Below are 22,095 nucleotides of genomic sequence, written 5' to 3' on the forward strand. Positions count from 1 at the left end.
TGTATACAGGGTCGCACCTTCTCCTAAAAGGGTGGATTCTGCGATTTTGTATGCAATCAATCGCTATCCATGAAAGCTTAATTTGCGACACTCCATCATCTACTTTCCCTAAGATTCACTGGTTTCTGGACTTTCAACCAGATTGTGCTACCAGTCTCCGTCAACGAGAGTATGTGGTTTGTATTATTTTTGTGGTCTTTCTCGCAAAATCACATTTTAACATGACAATGTTCCCCATTTTCGACCAGAACATTTGATCAATTGCCATCAATGAAAGTTCAGCGTGCCACTAATTCTTGGTTTCCTCCCCCAAGAAAGACTCATTGGCATCAGTCTCTCCAGTCATTTCCCATACATTGGCCCCGCAATGGCGGTCCTCTCCCTGCGTATTGGTATAGAGACTGAGGTCCTACTCTGTGCAATTGACATGCAAGACCAATGCAAAGGTTCTCTTGAAGAGTTTGCCAAGGGTCTGGTCGGACATTACAACACCAAAGTCAGGGAAAGACCCGGCCAACCCGAGATGCGTATGGCATTTGATACGTGGCATGCGAGCGAAGATCCTACAAACTCCCGGTACTGGTCTGTGGTGGAGGAGATTTCTATTGACCCGGATGAAGATCATTGTAAGCGTTTGAGCTGCTCATCTATGCGACCATGTGAGCAGTCATGGCTTCTTCCCCCTGCCGTGCTAATCTATGTTGGTCAAGGGGGTCTCGAGTTTGCATCACCTATCATACGCTACGAAGCTGGAAGCTCATGGCGCCAGAACCTGCATTACCATTTCCAAATAATCGAGAGCTACGCTGAGATCATGAGCGACGTCACATGCGGTACCCACGTCCACGTATCCCCAGGATACAGCAAGTGGACTCTGGAACAAGTCAAGAATGTCTCAAGAAGCATCCTCTATTTCGAAGAAGCGTTCGAAGTCTTGCTGCCTCCAGGACGCCGTGGAAATCGCGAGTGCAGGAGCAATCGGTTTGATAATCCAAAGCTCAAGCACCTGCCTGATTTGGAATCTTGTTTTCAAAGGATCCAAGAGTGCACTGCGATCGAGTCTCTGATACATCTGATGAATGCTAAAGAAGAGGACCCCTCCAATGTCTGTGAGGATTCGAATGGGGAGAAAGCCGTGACGGAGCGTCGCTACGGGTTCAACTTCGAAAATCTCATGGAGGGCAAGATTGGGACTATTGGTATGCACCCTATTTGCGGGGAAATGCCCACTGAATGTACAGAGTGCTCACCACCTGAGACAGAGTTCCGACGTCCTCCTTGCGTTACCAACTATCAGGACTGTGTTATGTGGGCAGAATTCGGGGCTTCTTTCATGCAAGCAGCCATGCAGTACGGTACCAGCCCGGATCATTTGCGGACGTATGGGCCAGATGTGGCTGGTCTGGCCGCGTTTATCGGTCAAGCTGCCATACCAGGCATGAATGATCGAGCGATTTTGGAAAAGATGTTTGCCAGAGGGTCCGGTTGCTTGCCAGTTGGGGCGCTGAAATACCATCATTATTATTGAATATGACAGATTAGCGGCCAGATACAAGGGACTGCTACCCTTTCAATGACCAGGGCTTAGGTCCGAAGAGTACTGGATGGAGCGGAGGCATCTTGGGCATTGGAATGGGTCGCCACGATGATGGGTCTTGTACCTATTCGTCTTGGTCTAGTGGTTCATACAAATAATATGTGCAGACATTCACAAGGCAAATTGGAAAGCCACAATACGCCCTGGGTTGATTTCTGGTCGCTGCAGTTAGCAAAGATTGGCCCCACTCATGTCGGGTAGCTATGTGATAGCAGCAGAAGCCCCGTCAAGCCAACGCTGACCTAGCAGACTCTCCCTCATTCTCCCATATCTTCTCATGGATCCAAAGAAAGTCGTTTCAATCACCAGTTGGAGGGAGTTTGACTTTCGAATGCGTCACCCAGATGTTTAATGTTGATCTTGCGGGAAGCCCGATCACCACCCTTCAGTGACAACATTGTTGATGAAGTCGCCAATCTCTGTCAGCCCATTCTTGAAAGCTGGTTAAACCCAACGTGTCTCCCACTTGTTGCTACCGTACTCCACAGCTCGGTCTCGGAGCCCGCGGTCGGTTTCCGGGGTGGTGGCGTAGATGAACGGGATAGCAGCGATGAATTCTCCAATCGGCTGGAGGTGTCCCGAGAGGGGTTGCAGGAATCCTGTGGGAGGCTCATCAAGATGTGCCGTGAACCTTGTCTCCAGCTTCTTGTTTCGACCCGCGAAGGTCGGACTTATCTCCGAGAGCGTACATCTTGACGATGGTGTCAAGCCATGAAAGCCATTGTCCCTCGCTCTTGCCGGAAACATTCACGTGACTATTTCAGGTAAATTTCGAGTATATTATTTAGGCCTTCCTATCCTTTCTATCCTTCTTACTTCTATCACTCGCCGTATACCTCTTATACGCCCGGCCTATACTCTTCTTAACACCTTCTACATCCCTCTATCCTTTCTATCTACCTTCTACACGCCTACATCCTTTTAACACGCCACAATAAGAAAGAGAAAGCCCACCGTCACTCCCATCGTCACTCCTTCTAACACCCAAAAAACTTGTAACCCTAAGATTAAATGGTTGCAACAAGATATAGATCTCATTGTCAATTGGTTCTGTGCACGAGACGAGGAGGGCAAGCCGTACAACTATGTAATTAGACTTAGGGCTAGGGCTAATAAGCGAATTTCTGAAAATTCCATAGAAATCAGGCCTATGAATATTCCACAGTAAGAAACCGGGTAAATTACAAATTCATACCCCAAAACCTTGGATCCTTACAAATTCATACCCCTAATTACATTTTCATACCCCAATGGGGTATGAATCGGTAATTCGCCATTCCTTGGGGTATGAAAATGTAATTTACCATAGTGCGCTGAGGTTACGTCTTCGGGGGCTGCGAAATTAGCCCGGACCGGCCCCGGGAGCCCCGAACTGAAGACCTCTACAGAGGTCTGCACCGAAAGTCCTGCACCCGCACTAGTGCAGCCCTAACCCTACTTTCGGAAAGCGGCCCTGTAGAGGGGAAGCCTAAAAATATCTTCTCACAGCGCATGATGGGACTTAAGGTACTTCTTTTAGCCTTGATAGGGGTAGTAAGCCCCGAAACCTGGCTAGGGCTAGGTGCGATTCCGAAGAACTCCAGACGTATTGTCCAGGTAACCCTTTAGGTGGGGCGTTATCCGAAGTCTGAGCGCAAGAGTCTTGGCGGGTGCAGGACTTTCGGTGCAGACCTCTGTAGGGTTCGCCGTGTAACTCGTCGAAACCTCGCTCCGAGGCTAAGGCGAGCTCTTACTGTTATAAATCCCTGACTCACCCCAATCCGCGATAAATGGGGTTTTCAAGGCTCCCGGGGCTTCTTTAGGGGCGTTTGTAATAAATTACAAATTCATACCCCAAAGAATGGTAATTACATTTTCACATACCCCATTAGGGGTATGAATTTCAAGGTTTTGGGGTATGAATTTGTAATTTACCCGTAAGAAACCTGAAAATTCCACACTTTGAATATTCCCACGGAGTTACTCTGAAAACCCCTATTGATATTTGATCTATGAGAAGCGGGTCCTCCTCATTGAAATCAATGCGCATGCTTTTTGCTTCCCAAATGACTATCATTTGGTGAATGCTCGGTAGAGGAAAGCACTGAGTACCATGAAATTGCCAATGTCCCGTTTTCAATTTGGTCTTTCCGTAACATAGTATTCTTGTTCTCCTCGACAGATGAAACAGATGTCTTGTGAGTAATTCTGCGCCATGCTTGCTGTTTTCATTGACGTTGTCTTGTTCGGATGGGGAAGGTGAAAAATGTAATCCGAGGGAACAAAGCGGTGTTGAAAGTTGAAGTGATGTTTTCAACAACGCTGTCCGCATCTCGAAGTAAGCTAACACGACAATGTAACAAGTTCTGTTAGTCTCGTTTTCAACTCTTCACGCATGAAAATGGCGACCACTATCAATGTTGTCAAGCTAGAGCCTACCAATGACGGCCAGGACCCTCCCAAGATCCTCAATTTCGAGACGGTCGCTTCCTACAATTGGCTGGACGAACCAACGCCAACCATCCTTGTGCCAGGTCAGTTGTGGACAATTGTTTGACACAATCCTTAATCTAAAGACTGACACTCATTACGGCAGGCACTCCGCCAATCTGGGTTCCACCTCAGATAAGCCCAGCGCTGAAACCAGACATCGGAGGCCGTTACGTTGATCAGAATGCCGACCGCACTCCTGGTACGTACATTTCGGAGCTGATTCTTCCCATTTGGTAATGAAGTTGAGTCGCAAGACATGTTTCGGGAGCAAAAAGAACTTTCTGCTCCCCAGACCTGTCTTGCAACTCCATTTTCTACCTCGAATAAACAAGGCTGACTCCAAAATCTGCGTAGGATCGCCATTGCAAGCCTTGATCCATGCTGTTCAAACCTGTCAGCCAGACTTTGACTTTACGAACGTCGACATCGTCACCGATAGAAAGCCTGTACGCTGTCTCCTAGGCTTTGTGAATGCCGAGCCTGTCGCGTTCAAGTTTGGTATCTCTGTCGTTGGCAACACTGCATTGTTCACCCGCATGGAGGAGAGAACTCGGGACCAACCTTCCAGGCGCTACAATGGATATCGAGACGCTTTCGAACAACAGTATACTAAGATTCCCGCTTCCGCAGCTCGCAGCACCTCCCATCATCGTGTGGTGAAATATGACTTCGCAGACCTGACAATCCTCGTTCGTTATGCGGTTGATGCGTATCTGGGAGATCTCGCAAAGGCGCTCATGCACGCCGATGGCATTGAAAACACCGATCCGGGGCCTCTGGTCAAACAACGCGAGAACATGAACATCGAGGGAAACCCTCCATCCAAGACCCTATCAAGCAACACACCAGTCACAGTCATTGATGGCGGTCGTCACATTCCTCATGCGGCCACTTTAGAACTTACGACGAGAACAAAGCACAGTCAAGCCCCTGACAGCATCGAGCAGAAGCTGCCAGACTTTTGGATCTCGCAAACTCTGAACTACCATTTGTGCCTCCATCGTGAAACAAAGGAGAAATCAAGCCGCTCGACCATTTTCCATCGCATAAGACTCATCCCCATGGGCGATTTGTTATTAGACTGGGAAAAGACTAATGCAGAGAAGCTGCGCGCTTTGGGGCATGTTTTGAGACGAGTCATAGAGGCAGCTAAAGAGCTCGGAGGATCTTGCATTGTGAGCTCCGATAAAAGCGAAGGGGCATCACTCAAGGTATCCAGAGCTGAAGAGGATGAAGTACCGGCGCTGCCTAAGGATATGCGATCTCTTTTTCTACCAATCAAGAATGAGGCAGTGGATGTGCCGATGAAGCAAGAGGAGGTTGCCGGCCAAGATGGGACACGGAAGCGAAAATCTGGTACTGAGCATGCTCCCGAATTGACAGGCTCGCCTCCTGCAAGAAGAACGGCATTGAATTCAATTTCCCGCACTCCTGGAGAAGTCACTGTACCTACTGAAGACGGAGGGGTTACCAAAACAGCAAGCACGAGAGCCTACGATGGAACACGCAAACGAAAGCTCGACGCCGAGGACGCCCCAGAGCTGACAGACTCGCCCCCTGCTAGAAGGAGAGCACTGAAATCAGTATTGAGCACTTCAGAAGAGGTTGTTACAACCATCAAAGAAGAGGAGCCGAGTGTGAAGATAAAGGACGAGCCCGTGGACACCGAGATGGCATTGTAGGAGAGGCTGCTTCTAAGCACGCGTATGTCAAGCTAGAGCTGTCCAATAGTGAGGCGTCGTCGAAGAGGCGAAGACTTGTATAGTGTCTTTTCTGTGGAGTTATGGAGATTACTCTTCAAGCAAGACGAGCAGGATAGCATGGCTGATGGCACTCAATGAGTCCAGACCCAGCCTCTCTTACGCAAATATACAACCCACAGACTCCATGAATGCATCCGCTCTTTCATCCTCTTTCCCCTCCCTCACCCACTCAGCCACTCAAAGCATATCACATATTCCCCATATAATTCCCTAAATCCCTCTCCCTCCTTTTCCGCTGCCACTCCACCACCCCTTTCGCATTAACAATATCCTTCAGTCTCCCACCCATCTTCACAATTCCGCACCTGACCATCCGCGGATCTACCGACACTGTTTTCTTGACCAGCTCTTGTACGGAAGGCGAGGCGTCAAAGCGTAGTATGAAGTGGTGGCCAGAGTCGTGCCGCGCTTGGTTTTTCCTGATGGGTTTGATGAGGAGGAACGGTCCCCAATTGGTCAGACCGCGGACTACGCCGCCGTGGGCGAGGATGAGAGCACCGGCTGTGCGTGCAATGCTGGAAAAGAAGTGGGGTCAGTGGAAAAGGAGAGGCAGCTGGGTAAAGGGCTGGGTTTGGGGAAGGTACTCTTTGACTTCGTTGGTGGTGTGCGGTCTGCCCACGCGGACCTGATCCGATCAGCATTGCTATCTTGGAAAATAGAGGGAACACCTACAATGGCTATCATCTCATATAACATGGCGCTGTCTTCTTATCCTCATCGCTCATGAGCTTCAACTGAGCTTGAAGAGGGTCAATTCTCTAAATCTCTCTGAACGCTTTCGCCTGGTAAGGCTGAACTAGCGTCTTCGATCAGCTATTTGCGACTTGCCGCAAAGCTCATTCCCTCCTCCCAACACTACTATACCGCAATTATGGCAGCGGTCTCGAGGTTGAGAGTACCATTGGCTTCTTCTCAAAGGCTATGCTCCCTATCAACATGTCATCGCTCAAGATTGGCTCCTCAATTGCAAGGACGACTGTCTAGAACAGGCCCAGGCCGAAGGGCTTTCACAACGTCCATAGCTTGCAAGTTGAGCCCCTCGAACCCTGATGGAATGATAGCTACTGATCCAGGTATGCATAGTACAAGAAAAGAAATACACAGAGGAGCACGAATGGATTGAGCTCAGCGAAGACGGCAAGACAGGTACCCCCACCCTGCCCCTCTCCGATAAACGGTTCATCCTCTACACATTAGCCTCTTCTAATACAACCAATGTCTCAGGCACCATCGGCGTCTCAGTCTACGCCGCCAAAAACCTTGGTGATGTTGTCTTTGTGGAACTCCCCGCCCTCGACCTTGAAATCAAAGCCGGCGACTCCATGGGGGCTGTTGAATCGGTCAAGTCGGCATCGGATATCTTGTCGCCTGTGTCGGGAAAGATCATAGAAGCGAACGATGTACTGCAAGAGAAGCCAGGCACTATAAATAAAAGTCCGGAAGGAGAGGGGTGGATTGCGAGGATACAAGTGAAGGATGGAGGGGAGGTGGAGAAGTTGATGAGTATGGATGAGTATGCGAAATTCACTGCGGAGTAGAGGGAAGACAAAAGGTTCATTCAACATGCACGCATTCTATTGTCACTTATATTATGATTCGAATGACAATATCAATTCCCATTGAGGTGTCATTTGCCTTTTTTTACCCATTGAGGGTCCAACCGCAGCTTCTTATCCATTGAGGTTTTATTCGCGGTTTTTCATTCCAATATTTCCTTGTCACGAGATAATGCATTATTTTCCGACTTTTTGCACCCTTATCTAACCACCCTCAACGAGAGATAAAAGACCCTCACTTTTGACCACGACAACAAGCCCGAGAACAGGTCATCGACCAAGACGGAGACAGAATGTCGCACACAGACCGAGAACAGGTCATCGACCAAGACGGAGACAGAATGTCGCACACAGACCGAGAGAACAGTCATAGTTGCGCTGGCAAAGGGACATTCTCTTTTCTCCAATTACCGGCCGAAGTCCGTAACATGATCTACCATCACTGTCTTACCTCTGAAACGATCGTACCCCGATACAGCGCTTGGACCAAAAGATGGACACCGATCGATCTTCTCTACGTCAATCGAACAATCTACAACGAAGCCTTCTTTCATCTCTACACCAAGGGAGAGTTCGTCTTAGTGATCAGACCTGAAAGTCTCTTCGCCCTAGCTTCATGTTGGGCGACGAACGACATCAGTGCGAGCGTCGGTCTTGAACTGTTCTTCAAGACCGCAAAGATCCTGGATCTCATCAGGCACATCCGTCTGAAAATCCACTGGCCGTCCGTCCAGTATTCTACGCTCATGGACCGCAAAATTAGTAGGCGTGCACCGACAACAGACAATATGCTCAAACGAACAATACGCACAACGGGAGCCATGCTTTCGGAACTTCCAGCGCTACGTACCATCGACGTATCGTGGTATCACATGACCGTGTGCCCGTGGGAGTTGGCAAAAGTCGCACCCCCTGACTACAAGATTCCGGTTTGGCTGCGGGGACTCAAACAGGTTCGGCGGGAGAATGAGAAGGTGCTCATCAGGATGCCGTCGACGGGTCCGGTATCGACGGAAGAGCTTGCGCAGGGGCAGGGAGATAGGGACGAGTTGGCGAATCTTTTGAAGGAGGTCAGGGAGGATCTTCAGGAGCTGAAGGGGTGTCTGCAGGAACGGCTCTACTGAAGAACGCGCTGTGGTTGACCTGGAGAGGCGGGCTCTCCGTCTATGTGGTTTCTGGAGTTGCTCCTGGGTGGTTTGAGCTTGCAGGCGAGGTCTACGTTGGAGAAAGCGTTTCGAAATCTGTTGGTGAGGCGGAGTCGTGGGCTTGGACGCTCTGTAAGGTGATATTTCCGGTTCCTTACGAAGAGTGCCTCAGGAATAGAGAGCCTCTTGGCTTTTGAAGCAGCATGAGAATCGGACGCCTTTGCAGCTTTAGACTAGCGTCCAAAAAAATTCCATTTTTTACAGCCGGTTGGGATTACTTCAGAAATAATGGATTATTCACTTTGCCGGTAAATTCATTTCTGTGACGGTTTCACTTTCCCTTTTTTGTCAATTGTCTTCTCTCCTGGTTTCGCTCGTCATCAAGCAGAAGTCTATAGTTGTCTTATCGCAAATACAAGCTGTGAAGAAGTCATGGTCTCCACAGAAACCCACGAGACGCGATCTATCAATTGCGGATTCCTTCATAAGTTGATGTACATCGCGGTCTTGGCTATCGTTGTTTTCGGGATGTGGAAGGGAGTACGAGTACCGGCCCCCATCCAAGCGCTCACTCGTCTCCATGTATACATTGTGCATCTCCTTGAAAGGCCATCTTTCCGGTTCCTTGACCTCCCACCCGAGATACGCAAACTCGTCTACCACCACCATTTCACTTTGTACCGGACATCCTGGTACTACAGGAAATTCCGACAGACGCCAATGCTTCCGGATGCCATCCTCAACGTCAACAGGCAGGTCTACGAAGAGGCGTCGCACGCGCTGTACTCCGAAGTCGTTTTTGTTATCAGAACTACAGGTACGCCGAACGTGCACGGCGATAGGACACCTTTTGCTGGTGTCACGCGCGCAATTCCGCACGTCGTCAAACATGTCGCCACCATACACTTGGAGATCCAATGCCCTCGCTCCGGCCGGCATGGCCGGTCGGGAAAAGACGAGGGACGTGGCCGCTCCGTCACGGCGCTGAAGACAAATATCAAAACGGTGTGTGCCTCGTTGGCGAAACTGCCAAATTTGCGCACTATCGATATCACGTTCCTCGCGGAGGATTCATCGGGTTCTTTGAGGCCGCGTGCCCCGGCGAAGTTCCGCATCCCGGTTCTGTTGAGGCCGCTGAAACTGGTGCGGCGTGCGAACCCGGACATTGTGGTACAGATGCCGGATTATTGCCCGATCTCGACCGCGGAGCTGGCGGAGCAGCAGCGGGAGTGTCCTTGGGGGTCTGATTACTGGGCGGAATTGAATGAAGACTGTAAAGAATTTCGGGGAGTTTCGATGGCTGTGGGGGGCGAGTTGGGAAGGACGGATGGAGGGTTGGATTGGTGATGCAATGCTCGTGATCCTACACTCGGGTACTGACAACAGATGCAAAAGCACTCATTTGGTCATCAAGCCTCAATGAAGGAAGGTTTTTTGTTCAAATCGAGAAAGCTTTGTACTCTGCATAACGCGATCCCCTGATAATGGGCTTGTATCTTGGCACTTACGCTTCCCAATGTACTTCTCAACCCCACACACACCAGATGGCGGGCTCTTAGACTTTGAAAATTTCCTCTGTAGAGTACACGTCGCTCGTGTTGATACTTTTGCTCGTAGAAATGATCTCCCCCCGACTCGCTTGAAAGGGAGTTTAGAATCGGGCAGGGCACTTAATTGGCGAAAACCAGGACTTTGATGTTCTGTTGACCCTGAGATCAAGTAGCGGGGACACAGTCCCAAATGTCTAAGATTGTCAAATCTTCGACTTCCATAATCGCTACATACCTTACATCGTTGGTGACCATTGCAACTGAATCGCCCATGTCCACAGTATAGTTCGCTGATGAGAATCGATCATATTCCCAGCGGATCAATACCCATTGGTGACTTGTTGACAGCGATAATTTTTGACTGCAGCCAAGTAAATCATAGGATAAGTAGGATGGATATTGTAGGATTCTTCGTAGAACTTGGGCCGAAACATTTTCTAGGTGACGGTTTCTTTTCCTCCTTTTTTCCGGGCCTTCATCAAATGAAGATCCGAATTGTATCTAGGCACCGTTAGCATACTGAGCTGAACAGCTGCGGAGCTTTCCTCAGAACATACATTCTTATATGCTCGGCAGAGTTGCCATAGGCGCAAATGCCTAGCTCGTGTGTAGGAATCGAGGAAAGCACGCTTACCATCATGCATCCATAATGTACGATTGAAGCGAGGAGCCAGCACCACCAGCACTCGAAACGCTCCCTGCTGGCGTCCTAGCCAGCTAGTGCACGGCTCCCACTTGCCGACACAGCATTATATATTATGCCATTCAGTGCCTTGGATTCGTCGATGTCGCATTGGTGTTTGACACGACATAGGTAAGATTTGTTACCACGGCAAGGCTCGCGGTCATTGCTATGGCTTTTCTCGGCATTCCTCGCATCAGCATTAGCTGCCTATCCTCCTTCGCAGCTCGATTCTGCACCGATATCGGCTGCTTATCCTCGTTCGCAAAGCGACTCTAGTCATGTGTAAAGACAAACACAATCATAGGCACGTAGAGTGATCACGTCACTAATCCAAACTGTAGTGTTCTCAATTAGAGGTGACAATTCCATACATTGCGGATGTCGACAAAGGTCGATGCCATTCTGGATGCTTACTACAATCTCCCTGCCGCGCTGTCACCAACTTGCTTCTTTCAACCCACAAACACAACGCAAGTATCCCAAATCATCGCTTTCTTTTCCCAAGCACAATGCAAATTTGCGGTCAAAGCCGGCGGGCAGATGCTTTTCGTCGGGTCGAACGCAATCCAGGATGGAGTAACGATAGATCTGTGATAATGGAACCGGACTACACTCAATGTAAAGACCCAGACGGCCTCCGTGGAAGCAGGTGCGAAGTGGAGAGAAGTGTACACGACGTGGGAAGCTCAGGTGTACTTCGTCCCAGGGGCTGAGGTTTCGGATGTGGGTGTCGCAGGTCTAAGACTGGGCGGAGGAATTTCCTTCTTCGCTGCTCGCTACGGCTTTGTGTGCGACAATATTAAGAGTTTTGAGATTGTACTCGGCAACGACACTGTCATTAGCGCCAATGCTACACATAACCCTGATCTGTTCAAAGCGCTCAAAGGCGGATCTGGGAATCTCGGCCTTGTCACCGGCTTTGACTTTGCCGCTTTCACCGGTGATGATCTGTGGGGTGCTAGGGTAACTTACAACCACGCTGATGTCCAGAAGTCATTCCAGCCAATGGTTGACTGGGCCGATCAAGCCGCCTTCGACCTATATGAATCAGTCATCAGATTCTGGGGTCACAAACCAAACGCTCGCCTCCAACCTATATGAGTATACCAGCAACGCAACCGAAAAACGCTACTATGATTCCTTCGATAATACGGCTGAGCCGAATGTCTTTTCCGCGCCCTTTGCCAACTTCACCTTTGATAAATTGGTAACTCTCTTCCAGGTAGAGCTTCTCTCGGTGTCGCATACATATACAATCTCACGAGCCGGCTCAACCTTCCCAGTGGCCTCCGCAACATCTACGCCGGCGTAGTTTTCGAAGCCACGACGCCTGTTTTGACTTACGTCAACGAAGTCATTCGAGACGTTTACGAACCCATCTATAAGGACCCGCCTTACACTTTCCTGCTGGCAGAATATCAGCCCATCCCCTACATCGCTACCCAACACAGTATCAACAATGGTGGTAACGTTCTCGGTCTCGATAGAGTCAAGGGCAACGTCATCGTCCTCATGCTCGTCGCTCTTGGGAATGACCCTATCCAAGACACGAGGGTGCGTGAGCTGATGGACGCGACTATGGGCAACGTTACCAATTACACACAAAGCGTTGGGGCGTACAGACCTTGGCAATATGTGAGTTATGCATACGAAGACGAGGATTCGATAGGGAGTTATGGCGATGACAATGTCAAGTCCCTAAAGATTATCAGTCTCAAGTATGATCCCAGACAAACATTCCAGACGCTCGTTCCAGTGGATGGAAATTGGGAGATGCGGGGAAGCGAAAGAAACAGTTCAATTTCGATTAATTCGAAAGATTCAATCCGTCAACCACTGAGGCTTGAACGCTGCACTGGAGCTGGAAACAACTGGATGTTGATGAAGCGAGGAGACCAGCTTGTTCATATCATGATACAAGCCATGTGTAAAGATGACCAGACTATTCATTACCATGGCGCAATACATATATGTAGAGAGAGAGAGAGAGAGAGAGAGAGAAGCACAATCTATAATTTTATAAATCGGCTACCGCTCTCCGTCCTCGATGCAACCCTGACCGATATCATACCATCGAAACAAACACACTTCCAATGAACGTTCATCGACGCAGCGGATGCGCTCTGTTGACAAAAGATAGGTACTCTCGCATAAAGAGACATGCTTGAGCACCAGCCAAGGACATTTTACACGGCTGGATAGCTTTTGACATACATGTCTGAGTGTTCGTCTGACGCCACGGTTGCCAATTCTACTAAAACACGCTAGAAGCTTGGCGGCCGTAGAGTACCTACTTCATTCCCCTCCCGCCGCATAAAATTGTGCAGCTGAACTTGCAGATCTACTAGTGCCACGCACTTATTCTATACAACAATAATCGGCTCACGCCGGCAGCCTTGTTGGGCTATGATCACGAATTCCGCACGCGTCTGTCATTGATTGATTCCTTCTTGGGTCCGTAAAACCACAGCACTGCCCTGCTTGTGCTCGGATTGAGGCTGAGATGTGAAAGTGTGCATATTTTCGGGATCCATCGCGAGATAACGACAACAGTCCCGTGGACAAAACAGAATTCCCTCTGAAAGCTCATTAATGACGCTCAAACGCCTACATGCGAACATAGGCTCTCAACTATGGCAGGGGCAAGCGATCAGAACGACATGCCTCCCCAGACACAAAGCCGGAATAGCCCCTCAGAGGACAGCACCACTGACATTGACAAGGAAACTCCTGCTAAAAAGCCATCGCTGATCAAGAGGACATGGGATGGATCCGGTCTCAATCCGGGAATGCTGATGATGATGATCAAAGGTGCCTTACCTCCAACAATTTCACTCGCCGTCTATCAGAGTACGGATTTTGCCCAAGTCTACTCAACCCTTGGCTATCTCGTGGCTATCATGTCTGTCCTCAGCTTCGCCATTTTACCGAGAAGCAAGTACATTCAGACAATGCTGTTCAACATCATTGGTTTATGTATAGGCGCTGCGGTCGCGCTGCTTGAAATTTACTGTAGCGTCCAAGCACGAGCTCACACAACCCCATCCGTCAAAGCGACTGGCAACGGTCCCAGCCCTGGAACCGCGGTGTCTAACTACAATTCCTCGGCTTCCGCTGTGAGTGCGATTTGGCTGTTCTTCAACATTTACCTCGTCAATACTCTGCGTGCGTCAAGGCCGCAGCTGCAATTTCCTGTCATTATATACTCGATCTTTGCAAACGTAGCGTCCGTCTACGCGCCAACTTTCCCAACCATGGTCGCTGGTATCGCTTTTGCTAAGCGCCTGTTGGAAGCCTTCCTCACTGGGTTTGCTATTGCTACGGGGGTGTCACTGTTTATATTCCCCGTATCGGTACGGATGACATTCTTCAAACAATCGGCTGGGTTCATTGCAGCTGTTCAAAGCACACTGAAAGCTCAGATATCCTATCTGCAGACCTTGGAGAAGAAGGATATGTTCCGTAACCCTACGGCATCCGACGAGGATGAGAAGTATAAGAAATCGAATAGCCACAAGAAGGGCGATACGGCCAAGCCAAACGGAAGTGCAGAAGCTCAACGATTGAAAGCAATGAACGAGGCTCTTGTCAGAATATCAGGTATGATAGAATAAGTAGTGTGTAGATTGCATGAATTATTCTATCTCAGGACTCCCCTGGGCCAGTATTTGTACCCCTCACAAAATAGGTGGTTGTTCCAACAGGTGGCTGGGAGGAGGCTGGGAACCTTATTTTGACACTCCCCTGTGACCTGCCTCCCCTAGCCCAATCAAAAACATGATACTATCCAGAAAAATGATGTCATACCTTCCCTGGTGCCTTTCTTGATGCCTTTCCTGGTGCTACCGACAAGCCTTCCTAGACCGTCACCGACAAGTCTATCCTAGACCGTCACCGACAAGCCTTCCTGGCCGTCACCGACAAGCCTTCCTGGCCGTCACAAGTTAATGAATGCTTCCTTTTCACCTGGTGCCTCTTGATCCTGCTGCTGTAACTCGTCCCATTTCCGCTTCCGAGATCTTTTCTCAATGGTCCACCTTTCTTGTAGCCATTCCGGGGCCAACTCCGGGTGTAACTTCCAACAGATATCCGCTTCGTGACCCTTCCCACAGCGAGGACATACCACATCGTTGTCGATAGCCTTTCCGCTAGGAGTCCTCTTACTCGGATGTCTTGTTGTCGCAATCAATCCCACCCCCACAGTACCAGTGTCCAAAGTCTTTTCGCGTCTCTCTTCCTCCAGAAGCATATTTCTCGCTTTATCCGCAGTCATCCCCGGCGTCATAGCCCATATCTTGGTGAAATATTGAAATTGTTCTGGGAGAGTCATGCCGAGACATAAAAGAGTCTGCTTGTCGTCGTCGAGAATCACATTGGTACCGCGAATACGCTCCTCGAGCGTCTTGATTTGAGTGAGATAGTGTGTCATGGAGTCGAAATCTTCGTACCGGAGCGAGTAATACTCCCGGGTTAATCGCATGAATTCGGCGTCACCTTTCGGGGCATAGATATTGGCCAAGGAGGTCATCATAAGGTAGCCATCGTCAAAAGCGTTAGCCTGAAGTTTCTGCTTAACGGGGCCACTTATGGTAGGGGTAATGAGGTCTGCAGCCTCCATTGCTGAATCACGCCATTTGGCTTGAGCCGTGACTGATTTATCGGGATCCGGGGCCTCTTGCGTGTAGTTCCAGAGCTTTTTACCCCTAAGAAGAGCTTTGATATCGATAAGCCATTCAGAGTAGTTGTTGTCCGTAAGCTGACGAATAGGTGACTTGAATGTGGAGGTTTCGGGGTCCATGACTGACTAGAATAGATGTGGAATAGCGGTGGTGTCCTAAGCGTCAAGCCCGGGCTCATAACCTGTCAGAATATCAGGTATGATAGAATAAGTAGTGTGTAGATTGCATGAATTATTCTATCTCAGGACTCCCCTGGGCCAGTATTTGTACCCCTCACAAAATAGGTGGTTGTTCCAACAGGTGGCTGGGAGGAGGCTGGGAACCTTATTTTGACAGCTCTTGGGGAGCTCTACGGAAAGATGCATACCGATGTTACTTTTGCAAAGCGAGAGATGGCTTGGGGAAAACTCGATGCTTCTGATATCGATAAGCTGCTAAAGCTCTTCCAAGGAATCATCCTTCCGATGATTGGTATGAGTAGCGCTGCCGATATCTTCCAACGTATTGCGGAAAAAAGCGGCTGGACACAACGAGAGACCGCTTCATCCCCAGAAAATGAAAAACGCAAAAACCAATGGAACGAAATCATGCGGACGCTGCATGATCCATTCCAAACAGTGACAGAGACCATGCATGATGGCCTCCAGCACGCTCTCTATACGCTGGAGCTGGCCAAGCCTCCAAAGAACAAGAATCAGAAAGCCAGCAAGCGAAGCAGTGGTGATGATGCAGCATCGAAGGATGTAGAAGCCGACGCTGGTGTTATGAAGCCTGGAGATCCTGAGTATGCCATCTACCTAGCCAAAAAGATCGATGGGTTCTATGAGCAACGAAAGACGGCGCTCGCAGTTTGGTGCCAGCAGAGAGGGATCCGGACGGATGCCAATTCCTTTGAGAATCCCTCGCAGACGCCTTTAAATACCAGCACTGAGATACCGAGCCGGACAGATGATCCAGGAGAGCATGCGAAGAATCAGCGGCAATTATATCTTGTTTTATATGTAAGTCAGTATCCGTTGGTGCCTCTGCCTGCACTTTTTTCTTTTTGTGTTTTTCACAAATGCGTACCAACATTGACCGTTAGACTGACGAATGTACAGATGGAGTTTTTGCTTTGGTCGACTGGTCGAGCAGTTTTAGCTCTTGTTCAATTCGCTGATAAGAAAGTTGAGGATGGGACCATGGAAAAGAGACGGCTCATCTCTCCAGGCCTGAATCGACTTAAAAAGTGGGTGACAAGGTCGTTGAAAGTCGAGGACGCCGGGATGGAGCACACACCTGACTCTACCGAGGCTGGTGGTGGTAGCATATACACAGGAGACTCCTTCCGGGCTGCCAAAGATCCTGAGCACCTTCCACCTTCGAATGCTTGGCAACGGTCGACCAATGTTTTGAGGCAACTCTCTCGACTCTTGGGTAGTCCAGAGTCAGCTTTTGGATTCCGCGTTGCGTGCGCGACATTAAGTATCGGTGTGGTTGCTTACCTTAAGGACACACAAGTGTTCTTCAATGAACAAAGACTTGTCTGGGCGATGATCATGGTGGCAATTGGAATGACCACTACAGCAGGATCCGGCGTCTTCGGGTTTTTCGGCCGCACTGTGGGAACAAGTAAGCTAGCTTTGACATGCTGTTTTGAAGTCAAGCTTACCAGCTATCAGCAATTGCTATGTGTACCAGTCTTGTGATCTGGTATATCGTGGATGGTCATCCTGCTGGAGTGATTGTTTTTGTGTTTGTCTTCGTCTTCTTTGAGTTTTACTTCCTCATGAAATACCCCCGCTTTACGGTCGTGGCTGTTATCTCTGTCGTCACGCAAGGTGAGTTCGCCCCACCAAATCCTACTGCACATAGCTCATATTCGCCAAGTCTTGATCGTTGGATACGAATTGGAAGTGAAGAAGCTTGGCAGAAAAGTGAGTGTTTTCCCAGTCCAGACTTGGATGGGTCCTCATAGCTTCAGGCGGCCACAAGCAGTGGACAACCATACTATCCGATCTACCTACTTGCGCCTTACAGACTAGCTTGCGTGGCTGGAGGTATGCTTGTAGCCTTCATTTGGACGTTTTTTCCGTATCCACTCACAGCTCGATCTCAACTGCGGCAAGACCTTGGGGTGTCATTGTATTTGCTCGCGAACTTCTACTCAATTGTGCACACGACTATCGGTCTACGTGTCAAGGGAACTGAAGGCGACATGGAGTCAAAAAACAGCCCTGGCCGAAAGCTGCAGAAGGCTCGTGGCAAGGTGTATGTCAAGGAGCTTGCATTACTTGCTGGCCTGCGTCAACATTCAGCGTTCACGGCTTGGGAGCCCACTTTTGGTGGGAAATTTCCGAGACAGCAGTATGATACGATCATTCAAGAAGTGCACAAGTAAGGTTTTGCAGTCCTGATTTATGGGAATACCCAATTGACTGGAACTTACAGCATCCTCAACTACCTAGCACTCATATCTTACTCCTCCCACCACTTCTCTCAAGATTCTGCAGCCTCACCAGACAAAGCATCCTGGCTTCAGGACTTTACCCGTCTCGTTGGAACATTGAATGCTACATCGCAAGACGTCACCTCCCTTCTCGCCCTTCTTTCCTCATCTGTGACCAACGGCAATCCACTTCCACCATACCTCAAGGCTCCACCAACTTACAAGCTGAGTCAAAGACTCGAAGAGTTGGATGCAGATATTCTGAGTATCAGCCATATTGCTGAGCCAGGGTACAGTGCGTTTGCGGTGATGCAGATCGCGAGTAGTCTTGTCAGTGATGATTTGGGGAGGTTGATTGAGTTAGTTTGCTTCCTGAGGTTGATCGACTGTTGCAGCTGCTGATATGGTGATCATAGCAATGTCAAAGCCTTGGTAGGTGAAGTTGACTTTTCGTTCCATGTCATCTCTACAGCAGACCCTTCTGAGGAAACCCTTTCGGATAAAGAGGGCCAGAAAGGCAAGAAGGACTGAGGGTTGCACTAATAGATGCGGAATTCTGGAAATCAGTCAGTCTTTACCATTCTCGCAATAATGACCTTGCTTGATTCGGATGAGAAGTCATGACTAGTATTCTTTCTTAGTCTCATTGGAGTGGTCCTCATCCAATCGTTCATTTACAGAACAAGCTTCCTCCTAGCGTGAAGGGTACCTCCTACTTCACCTTCCCTTCTCCATCTTTCGTTTATCTCCATACCAAACCCATTTCGACATCTTCTTCTACCGCGTACATATTTTTTTTCAAAACGTTCATGCATGAGGCTTCCATTGGCTCTCAATGTGTAGCACTTGATTTTTTCTCAGTCCGCCATGATTCCTTCCTTTCATATCCCTCCGTCGAACGACTTCAGAGGCTCGTTTGTGCCGCCGAGTTTAACGAAGGGAAAACGAACGAAGACAAGCTGATGCAGAAACTCTACAACTGGATACAACCGAGCTGCCCGAAGCCCGCCGATCTAGAAACCACGGGAAGAAGAGCAAACTGAGGAGGGTGAGTCATTTTCCGTCGATCGCCAAGCGTTGCGGAAACGGGGTGGTCGGTGTTCGGTGGGCGAAACCAGACGATGAGCAGCTAACCATCCCACGGACTGCATCGCAAAAGACCTCTCGCAGCTGGGGCAGATATCATGGCATCGAAACGCGTGACGCCCTCGCCTCCTACCACCAACACAGAAAGTAGGGCGCGGAAACCCTGGGCAGAGCAAGCGATCACTGAGCCAGATCTTGCAGCTCATCCCGGACCGGTCCAGAAGGCTGGCAGGATTCCAAAGCCGAAGCGTGTACGGGTTCTAGATCCGGTCCGGTTTGCACATCGTTGCGTAGAGGTGCCCATACCATGCTCTTTCATCACGGGCCCCGTAGATGGGATCCTTCGATGCGTAAATGTGTCGGGTTGCAACTACGGCGTGATGGTAGAGGGGATCAGAGTCTTGCGTATTGGCGAGTGGGCATCTCGAAGATTGCGGAGGCTTTGGGGATGGAATCGAACGGGAGCAATGGAAGAGTCCATCGGCTTACGGTACTGTGGCGAAGAGTTGGCTGGTTGAGGCAAGGCTACGGTGGGGAGAAGACCCTACCCTTGCTCTTGTCGGCCGGGCAGGAAGAGTGTACGGTATGCTGAGACTATGAAGGGGTTGGTTATGTAAATAGAGTACATCAATCAAGTCACCGCTTCCCAATTGATTGATTGATCGATTGATTTAATTCACAGACCCCCCCCCACCCCCCCCCCAAAAAAAAGTCGCAGCGGTGTGCTCGTGATCGCCCCTGTGAGTCGATGGCAGGCCCCCCATCGTCGGCGAACCGTCAATTCTGTGAATATAAAAAACGCTAATGAACGCAGCAACATCTGGTATTCACTCCAGGATCCTGGGCTCAGACTTAGTTAGTGGAAGCACAACCAATTTCTGGCCGGGCTCATGACCCGCTAATCAGAGCATGTTTCTCATCACAGTATGGTAATTTATTGACAATAATCAAAAGTCATGGCCAACAAAATTGTAGAGAGAATTAGGCATTACATATTCCATACCAGAAGGTAATCAGCAGGTCGGGAAATGTGAAGTCACAAGCCGCAGAAGTGAAAACCCGTAGGAAAAATAACTAATGGCGCGAATCCAAAATTCGAATGCGCGTTGAAGTTCCGACTACTCGCAAAGATGTATGTGGGCTGAAAACATTGATTGAGTCACAGAATGGTCAATGGATCTCACGGAGCACAGAGCCTAAAAAGGACAAAAAGAAAAAAAGAAAAAAATCATATCGAAGATATAGCAACACCTGGTTTCGATCCAGGGTCCTCTGAACGGAAGTTAGAAATCTGAACGGTCACGGAATTTTTGTGGAATCGAACATACCCGGGTTATGAGCCCGGCGCCTAAAATTAAGTTAGTTTGACAGACATTTGATAGTCCAGTGAAGAACATACGCTTCCGCTGCGCCACTATAGATAGTTAGAATACTGTCACGAATTTACGAAAGGTTTTCACTGACTGTTGCTGAGCTACGGCAGCTGTGGATAATAAATGGATGCCTAATGTAATATATAATAAACTTTACGCTCTTTGGGCTTTTTTTTAACGCTTGGCTCCGCATTAATCGTTTTGCACTCCACGACTACGGGCGGAACCAAGAAAGTTCGCACCGACAGAACAAATACCACCACCAAGGAGAATCGCAAAAAAATCCGGAACAGCCAGCCCGTGAGGAAAGCGACAGGAATGATTTCCATTAGTGACGCCTCGGATAGAGAAGGAAGAACCTGAGGAAGATTGCACATCATGCGCGGAAATCGAGACAGATATTGACCATCCAAGGATCCAACTCGCTCCCGCCGAAGAAAAGGTGGTTACGCTATCATCTGCGTAGGAATGAGTACACAAGATTCCAACAGGAAATTTGTTGAACGCCTGTAGCGGGCGAATCGCCCGACACAGAGTGTAGAGAAACCCAACCCCCCAGTGTCGCCGTACCGAAACGATCTACGGAAACGTCGCCGGTCGCGACGGTATCCAGACCTTTCGCGATCTAGAGCCGTCAGAGGCCTTCTTCTTCTTGCTATGTATTTCGAGGATGATTCCGCACTCGAACTTTGGCTTCCGATCCATCCAATCTCTCTCCGTCCCTCCACAGCGCCCGTTTCGAGAACCACCGCGGACCGTGCTGTTGGAAGAAGAAGCACGGGTGCGATAGCCAGAGTCAGGAGTTGCAGTGACCGCAGTCGAGACGGCGCGCTCCGAGTGCTTGGTCGAGCTTTCGACGAAGCTCACACCCCGGTGACGAAGCACCCCCGGTTCAAAAGCATCATCCTTCCCCCAACCAAAGCAAAACGTAATGTCCCAAACGGCCCTTATCCCATCTCTTCTCGCTCCCTTCCCTCATCAAGTACCGTTTTCCCCAGACAGATCCTTTTCCCAAAAGACGTTCGAGCCCATAACACTCGGGCTCGCTCAGCTTCCCAACCCCTCTTCTTTGACCCGTGTCTAACACTCAAACCCTTCCCAGCGAGCTAAGCCAACAGGCCATTTCCTCCACTCCCTCGCTCCTCCTCTCCCCTACATGCTCACACCTTTCCCTCCCCCTCCACCCCACGCGATGTCGCAAACCCTCCCAGCGGCCGCGAATCCGCCATCGTGGACGCAGACGGACGCAGACGGGCACCCCAAACGCTCCCACCCGACCATCCGTCCAGGATGCACGGATCGTGCGGTTTTGAACGAGGAAGAGCAGCGTGGGAGGTGTGAGCTTTGTGGACGTGGACGTGGGCGGCTGAGGACGGGGTCGATGGGATGGGGTGTGAGGATGGGGTTTGAGAGTTTTGAGGGGGCGGGCGGTGAGGTGTTTTGGTCGCGGGGGAGCTTGAGTCGAGTTGTGGGAGGCGAGGGCTGGGGTGGAGATGGATGGGTGCTTTTTCCTTTGGTGGAGATGAGGGGGATGCTGGGGATGGTGGTTTTGTTTCACTTGGTGCGGGTATTGAAGCGTTGACACATTCTTCCGGGAGAGTAGAGGTGGATTAGGTTGGTCAGCGAATCGTCATCGTTTTAGTCGATAGAGTTGGTCGAATGGAGTGGATAGTAGATGAGAATGAAAACTGTCGAGGAGAGTTGAAGACGGGGATGCTTCAAGATGGTTGCATCTGCGCGTTTTATCTCGATCGGTGTGAG

The 22,095-nt window shown here is 49.6% G+C and overlaps 9 protein-coding genes across 9 annotated transcripts; 7 read left to right on the plus strand and 2 right to left on the minus strand.

Moving 5' to 3' along the window:
• Window positions 1–367: 367 nt before the first annotated feature.
• On the plus strand, window positions 368–1,528 carry HO133_001490 (uncharacterized protein; the record flags this gene model as incomplete). Its single annotated transcript, XM_037292420.1, has 2 exons — window positions 368–626; window positions 711–1,528. 2 exons carry the CDS (start codon window positions 368–370, stop codon window positions 1,526–1,528), a joined length of 1,077 nt encoding a protein of 358 aa, XP_037151839.1.
• Window positions 1,529–3,977: 2,449 nt separating this feature from the next.
• On the plus strand, window positions 3,978–5,751 carry HO133_001491 (uncharacterized protein; the record flags this gene model as incomplete). The annotated part of the gene is made up of 3 exons (XM_037292421.1): window positions 3,978–4,110; window positions 4,173–4,268; window positions 4,424–5,751. 3 exons carry the CDS (start codon window positions 3,978–3,980, stop codon window positions 5,749–5,751), a joined length of 1,557 nt encoding a protein of 518 aa, XP_037151840.1.
• Window positions 5,752–6,019: 268 nt separating this feature from the next.
• Window positions 6,020–6,516, minus strand: HO133_001492 (uncharacterized protein; the record flags this gene model as incomplete). Its single annotated transcript, XM_037292422.1, has 3 exons — window positions 6,020–6,347; window positions 6,417–6,457; window positions 6,505–6,516. 3 exons carry the CDS (start codon window positions 6,514–6,516, stop codon window positions 6,020–6,022), a joined length of 381 nt encoding a protein of 126 aa, XP_037151841.1.
• A 187-nt stretch (window positions 6,517–6,703) lies between these two features.
• HO133_001493 (uncharacterized protein) lies at window positions 6,704–7,370 on the plus strand (the record flags this gene model as incomplete). The annotated part of the gene is made up of 4 exons (XM_037292423.1): window positions 6,704–6,720; window positions 6,817–6,857; window positions 6,916–6,978; window positions 7,057–7,370. 4 exons carry the CDS (start codon window positions 6,704–6,706, stop codon window positions 7,368–7,370), a joined length of 435 nt encoding a protein of 144 aa, XP_037151842.1.
• Window positions 7,371–7,681: 311 nt separating this feature from the next.
• On the plus strand, window positions 7,682–8,512 carry HO133_001494 (uncharacterized protein; the record flags this gene model as incomplete). The annotated part of the gene is made up of 1 exon (XM_037292424.1): window positions 7,682–8,512. The coding sequence occupies one exon, from the start codon at window positions 7,682–7,684 to the stop codon at window positions 8,510–8,512; it is 831 nt and encodes a 276-aa protein (XP_037151843.1).
• A 453-nt stretch (window positions 8,513–8,965) lies between these two features.
• Window positions 8,966–9,880, plus strand: HO133_001495 (uncharacterized protein; the record flags this gene model as incomplete). Its single annotated transcript, XM_037292425.1, has 1 exon — window positions 8,966–9,880. The coding sequence occupies one exon, from the start codon at window positions 8,966–8,968 to the stop codon at window positions 9,878–9,880; it is 915 nt and encodes a 304-aa protein (XP_037151844.1).
• A 1,266-nt stretch (window positions 9,881–11,146) lies between these two features.
• HO133_001496 (uncharacterized protein) lies at window positions 11,147–14,382 on the plus strand (the record flags this gene model as incomplete). The annotated part of the gene is made up of 4 exons (XM_037292426.1): window positions 11,147–11,344; window positions 11,393–11,834; window positions 11,991–12,486; window positions 13,392–14,382. 4 exons carry the CDS (start codon window positions 11,147–11,149, stop codon window positions 14,380–14,382), a joined length of 2,127 nt encoding a protein of 708 aa, XP_037151845.1.
• A 323-nt stretch (window positions 14,383–14,705) lies between these two features.
• HO133_001497 (uncharacterized protein) lies at window positions 14,706–15,566 on the minus strand (the record flags this gene model as incomplete). The annotated part of the gene is made up of 1 exon (XM_037292427.1): window positions 14,706–15,566. The coding sequence occupies one exon, from the start codon at window positions 15,564–15,566 to the stop codon at window positions 14,706–14,708; it is 861 nt and encodes a 286-aa protein (XP_037151846.1).
• A 240-nt stretch (window positions 15,567–15,806) lies between these two features.
• Window positions 15,807–18,406, plus strand: HO133_001498 (uncharacterized protein; the record flags this gene model as incomplete). The annotated part of the gene is made up of 8 exons (XM_037292428.1): window positions 15,807–16,448; window positions 16,548–17,058; window positions 17,109–17,267; window positions 17,317–17,363; window positions 17,411–17,486; window positions 17,535–17,823; window positions 17,878–18,234; window positions 18,292–18,406. The coding sequence occupies 8 exons, from the start codon at window positions 15,807–15,809 to the stop codon at window positions 18,404–18,406; spliced, it is 2,196 nt and encodes a 731-aa protein (XP_037151847.1).
• Between the last annotated feature and the right edge of the window lie 3,689 nt (window positions 18,407–22,095).

The sequence above is a fragment of the Letharia lupina genome (genome assembly GCF_014066315.1).
Source record: "Letharia lupina isolate WasteWater1 chromosome Unknown contig_12, whole genome shotgun sequence".
NCBI lineage: Eukaryota > Fungi > Ascomycota > Lecanoromycetes > Lecanorales > Parmeliaceae > Letharia > Letharia lupina.